This window comes from Octodon degus, unplaced genomic scaffold (genome assembly GCF_000260255.1).
Source record: "Octodon degus isolate 3935 unplaced genomic scaffold, OctDeg1.0 scaffold00434, whole genome shotgun sequence".
Lineage (NCBI taxonomy): Eukaryota > Metazoa > Chordata > Mammalia > Rodentia > Octodontidae > Octodon > Octodon degus.
Window position 1 is genome coordinate 108,700 of NW_004525010.1, and position 6,099 is coordinate 114,798.

Sequence of the window (6,099 nt, forward strand, 5' to 3'; positions counted from 1 at the left end):
AAAGAATAAATGATGAAAAGATTAAATTTGCTAACATAAATTTGTACTTATTAAAATTTTAACCTGTAATTTCAGTTTAATGAACACCACATGTCAAAATGATTGGCTTTAAAAATCACAGCAGCACTATTAGTACAAATCTTTCTTCTCTCTTAACTAAGACAAAATAGCTTTATGTCTATCCTAACTAATTTGTATATACAGATATATATATATTTTCACTAAAAAATGGTCCATCATTTATATTCCCCTTTTTTGTTTACTTTTGTCAGAGATGGGCATTCCATTGCCATTCAAATATTGTAGGTGCATGAATTCAGCAAAATAATCCAAGAGAAGAAAGATTTGTACTAATAGTGTTTAGACAAGATATCATGTCTGCATCTTGTGCTATGCTATAAATGACTACTATGAAGACAACAATATACAATGTATTAATTATTGTAACAGTCCTACTAAACTGTTTTGAAACTGTCTCATTGTTATTTCTTTCTCAATAAAATTAATTTTAAAAAATCACAGCAATTCTATTTTAAATTGACTAAGGATACCTAAAAATGGTCATAGTCCTATAAGTTTACTTTGTTTCCAGAGAAAGAACATTCCTTATGAATGCAGAAATCTGGGCAGACTTTAGGTACCGACTTTTTAGTTTTGACATAGCTGCCTTCACTTCTTTGTTCCTCAGAGTATAAATAACAGGGTTTAAAATGGGAGTAAAGATGGTATAGAACACAGCAAGGACCTTGTCCACTGAATAACTGCTGAAGGGCCACACATAAATGAAAATGCATGGTCCAAAGAAGAGTGTGACTACAGTGATGTGAGCGGTCAGTGTGGAGCGGGCCTTTGCCATGCTCGCAGAGGAGCGTTTCCTGACTGTAACAAGTATCACAGTGTAGGAGACAACCAAGAGGAGAAAAGAACTCAAGGAAAGAAAGCCACTGTCTGCAACTATTAGTAAGCTGATAATGTATGTATCTGTACAGGCTAGCTTGGTCACTAGAGGGAGGTCACAGAAAAAACTGTCAACCTGATTAGGACCACAAAAAGGTAAGTTGATAGTAAATGCCAACTGGCTAGTAGTATGAATGAAGCCCACAAACCAGGAGATAACAACGAGAATAATGCATACACGGCGGCTCATTATTGTCATATAGTGAAGAGGCTTGCATATAGCCACATAGCGATCATAAGCCATGGATACAAGGAGTACCATTTCACCACCAGTGAAGAGGTGAACAAAGAAAATTTGTGCCAGGCAAGCATTGAATGAAATAGTTTTGTGCTCAACAAGAAGGTCTGAAATCATTTTGGGGGTAGCAAAAGATGCAACACACACATCTATGAAAGACAGGTTTGCAAGCAGAAAGTACATGGGGGTATGAAGGCGGGGGTCTGAGTTCACTGTGAGGATTATAAGAAAGTTCCCCAGGAGTATTGCTAAGTAGAGTAGTGAAAATATAAGAAACAAGAAAGGTTGGAGCTCCTTGGAACTAGAGAGTCCCAGCAACACAAACTCTGTCACCCGAGAATAATTTGTCTCATTCATTGACTTTGGAAGAAATTTATCTTCAGTTACCTGAATAGGAGGGAAACAGATTTCAATAAATGGAGTGTGGCTTTCTTTTCCGTTTACACTTTAGGTTTTCAAAATTCTTTGTACTTATGTTCCTGGGTTTTCCTGAATCATTAGAAGTCATACTGAGAGTACAGTAATACTGTGAACCCAATTATATAAAGTTAAAAAACAGATCAACTTAATACATGGTGTTGCAAGCATAATATGTTATTGCTGAATTAGAAACATGGAAAAGAAAAGTGAACCGCTGCTAATATTGATTCATGATATTGTTGATGTTACATAAGAATATTCACTTTGTCAGAACTTCAAAAATCTGGATTTTGCACTTTGGAGAACATATGTTATATAATTTTAAAGATTAAAATGGGAGAAATAAAGAGAGTAAGAATTTATGTAAGATCCTCAGATGAGTTGTTACTTAGACTATACCTTTTCTTCTCTCCAATAAATCTTTGCAAAACTGAGTTTCTACAATTCTCAACTTATAACTCAGCTCCCCAAGAAGTTCTTTTTTAAGAAATCTGATATATTAGTTTTTTTTAATCAGTCCCTGAAAGTATTAAACTTCTTTATACTCAGGCATTAGTGTTAATAACCGTGGACATTTTCTAGGATTATGAGTATTATTTTATTTCATTAATGAGTCTTAAAAATTATAGTTCTATAAGGCGAGGTTTTATAGTAAGAATCTCAGACTGAGAAAAATAGATTTTTTTATTCAATTATTTTATGTTCTACTATATGGGAACTTTTTCCTCTTCATGTTATTCTTGAATGAGCTAGCCAGAACTTCTCTAATGGTATACAACAATAAGAAAAAAGATATATAAATGCACATTTGATTATCTGAATTGGAATTATCTTTCTCCTTGTCAAAATCAGGTCTTGTGAGAGGACTTTTTAATTTTACTGATGTGTAACCATTTGGAGTTTTTTATATTAATGCCTTATTTTATTGTAACTTAAAAAATTGTCTAGTGTTTCCTTTGGTGTTATGCAAGACTTATGCACAAGGACAAGGAATATTATGAATAGTTTGAATTCCCCAGCCCCAAGTTTACGGACTCACTTGTATATTTCAAATGTCCATGTCATATATTAGCACAGATTTTATCAAAATTATGACTTCTATACTATAAGAAAGTGTAATGCATGGGGTTGGAATGTAGAAAAGACTTCAAGAAAAATTGTCATGGTTCAAGTTTGATTTTGAGAAACCAGGATATTCTCTTTGATTTCTTTTTCAGCTCCTCTTTGGTCAGATCCTGACTCTTAGATCCTGTGATCACTTGGTCTAATACACTGAATTTCATAAAGGAAGAAAGAGAACAATATCCGAACAAACCTTCTAACAGGCTTTTGAATATCCCTTATCAGAAAAAAACAAAGAATTAAGCACAGCAAATGAGCAACTTTGAAAGATTTCTCAGTTTTCATCAGAAATGGGTATGGCACAAGACAGCTGAAAGTAGAGATAACTTTAGAATAAAATGTGTAGTCCACTTTTGTGGAGAAGTCATCACAACATTTATCGTCTTATTAGCTTTTCTGTGTATTTTGCAAAACTGTTCTGTCACTGCCTCTTGGCTTTTAGGGTGCTTATAAAAAGAAAAATTGTTTCCATGAAGAAAAAATTGGCAAAATTGATAAGAACCATTAATTTAGTTTCTTGGTTTGTAAGATGAAAGCAACAAGCAATGAGTCTTAAATTTATTTCCTATTTAAGCTGTTTTACTGTTATTGTTTCATTTATTTATGGTAAATGCTTGCTTGTCCCTGGAACCTTGCTATCTACTATTAAGAAAGTACTTAAATTTATAACATGACTCAGATGTTATTTACTATTTTAATAACCCTAGTGCATTAATACAAGCTGATGAATTCTCTCCCTTCTCTCCCTAGCATATGAATTATTAATTGGCACAGATTATATTTTATGCCCTCTTTACCAAATCATCCTAACATAGAGAAAACAAAGAAATTAGAATAAAAAGTTACAATTAAGAAATCACAATGATGTGGTTGTACATGTTTATAATACTGAACAGCTCCTGAAAGAGCTTGGCATAATATAATATTTAGAATCCTACCCTGAAAGAGACAATAAAAAGGCCTTAAAATAATATGTTTGTAGAAAGTCTGTAATCAACAATACAAAGTACATATAGACTGTAAAAATGTGTTATTTCAGATCAGAATAAATATTGTTCTGATAATTTTAAATGGTATTCCCTGATCCATATAAGTTTAATGTTTATATAAATCCAAACTTTTCATTTCTTGAAACACTGTAAGATACATTAAGGCATTCTTATAAGATTTTTCTGTGAATCTCAAGCATCTCCTTTTTGAAATTTTATAAAAGATGCCACTCAATGATTATAACTCAGATATCATATTTGACAGAAGAAGTGAAACAAACAAAAATATATCATACAGCTGCCACCGAACTCCACTATATTAAAGATGCATCTTTTACAAGATTGAGTATTGCTAAGCATATATTTTCTTTCCAAATCCACATCAGTGATATGTGTCATTATTATCAGTATATCAAAGATAAATATTAGTGTGCAGTCTTTAAATGATACCAATCAAACAGTTTCACTTACCTAAAACAAAATGGAAAGTGTACAGATACCTTAAAATATATAGTCATTAACACATGAGAAGGAATTAATTCCTACACATCTCCTATGTACCTCTGTGGAGATGGCATAAAGTTTACTATTTGAAAAGGAAAGTGTGTTTAAAGTATTTGTTCAGAATATTAGCTGTTTTCAAAGAGATGCGATAGAGCTGGATGCTGAATCCAAATCTAAGCCCAAAGTATTTGAGGGAGCCATTGGAGTAGTCCAGTATCTGATAGAGAAAGAAGTATATTAAAAGAAATAAAATATTTCATAAATAAATATTCTATTTCACAATTTTACAAGTAATTTAACCTAATCATAACTATATTACTTCTTAAAAAACAATAGTAGTAAATTATATAATCACAAATAACTTTCATAGACTTCTTGAAATTGAAAACAATGATAAGGTCAATAGTTACATTTAAAGAACTATCTCCTGGTCCCTGTTTGAACTGAAGGGCAAAATATTCACTTACTTGTCCTAGGAAAAAATGCTACCATCCAATTTATTCTCATCTAAACACACTGGAAAGAAGAACCATTCTGCCCTTTGCTTTATAATATCAGCTACTACTGGGATAGACACAATTCTACTGGAACCAATGTACTGCAGACAAAAGAACTAAATTCATACCTTTCTAGAATTTGGTCTTCATCCTTAAAATTTTGAATTGTCAATATCTCTAAAACAGACATAAATGAAAACTCATCACAGTAATTAGAAACAAACTAAGTCTTTGACGTCACTAGACTGTAGTGACCAAGATACCCAGAGGACCATGAATGCTTAGAGTAGGAATTATTTTCATTATGGATAATTATATGAGAGTTTGTTTGTGTCCAAGAATTATATTACATTACCTCAAGGATTTATCAAATGGACAAAGAAGGAGGATAAATGTATTTATTTTATTTTTCTTAAGTTTTGACTTTCCACTTTACAAGTGCATGTTTGTAATATGTGTTAGTCAGTTCATTTTCAAAAATTGTTACATCCATATAAGTATCTCAATCAGTTTCCAGTCTTGTATCTCACATCCTTTACATTTTCCTGGTTCTCGTTTCCATTTCCAAAACACCATTCTTCTTTCCTACCATTTTACCATATTCATTTACTTTTATTTAAGATTTCTCATGGAAAAACTTGTAATAATTTTCTGGGCCTATTTCATTTAGCACTATGGTTGCATATTGTTGTGTTCATAGTAGTTATTCAGAGGACAAGATGCAGACATGGTATCTTCTCTAAACAATATTAGTACAATTTTTTTTCAATGAACAAAGACATTAGCTGTATATCTATCCTATCTTATATATAATATATATTTTTTTCATAACAAAATTGTCTTTTATTTTTGTCCCCCATTTTTGTTTTGTTTTGTCAGACATGGGTGTTCCACTGCAGTTAGAGAAGCTATATTTGGAAAAGTCTTTTTTGGGGGGTGGGGGGGGCTTAGGGTGTCTTCAGGGCAGATCTGATTTGGCCTGAGAATGAGGGGATTGAACCACAGCATCCTGAGCCTGACTGCTTTGTTTCAGCGGGCACTTAAACACCTGAGCTAATGGGCAGGCACCCTGGAGAAGTCTTTAGAGGATCTTTTTGTACTTTGTTTCCAGTCCAAATACTGTAGGTACTTGAATTCAGTAACTCAAAATAGCCCAATAACCCAATATAGTCCAATAGAACATAACAGTAATGAGTTACCAGCACAATTGACAATTGTGCAAAGTTGTTGACTTGAGCATTTTACAGCTCAGAATATTAATATAGCTTTAGTTTTTATACATTGTGGTAACACTTTTCTGCTGGATGATTAAGACTAAGTTAAAGCAAGACCTGTTTACTTAAAAATGTAACTTTTGCTATCTGACAAGGTT

General features: G+C 32.5%; 1 protein-coding gene across 1 annotated transcript; it reads right to left on the reverse strand.

Moving 5' to 3' along the window:
• Window positions 1–577: 577 nt before the first annotated feature.
• Window positions 578–1,613, reverse strand: LOC101592686 (olfactory receptor 4K15). Its single transcript, XM_004648542.1, has one exon. It carries the CDS (start codon window positions 1,550–1,552, stop codon window positions 578–580), a length of 975 nt encoding a protein of 324 aa, XP_004648599.1. The 5' UTR covers window positions 1,553–1,613.
• Window positions 1,614–6,099: the final 4,486 nt, after the last annotated feature.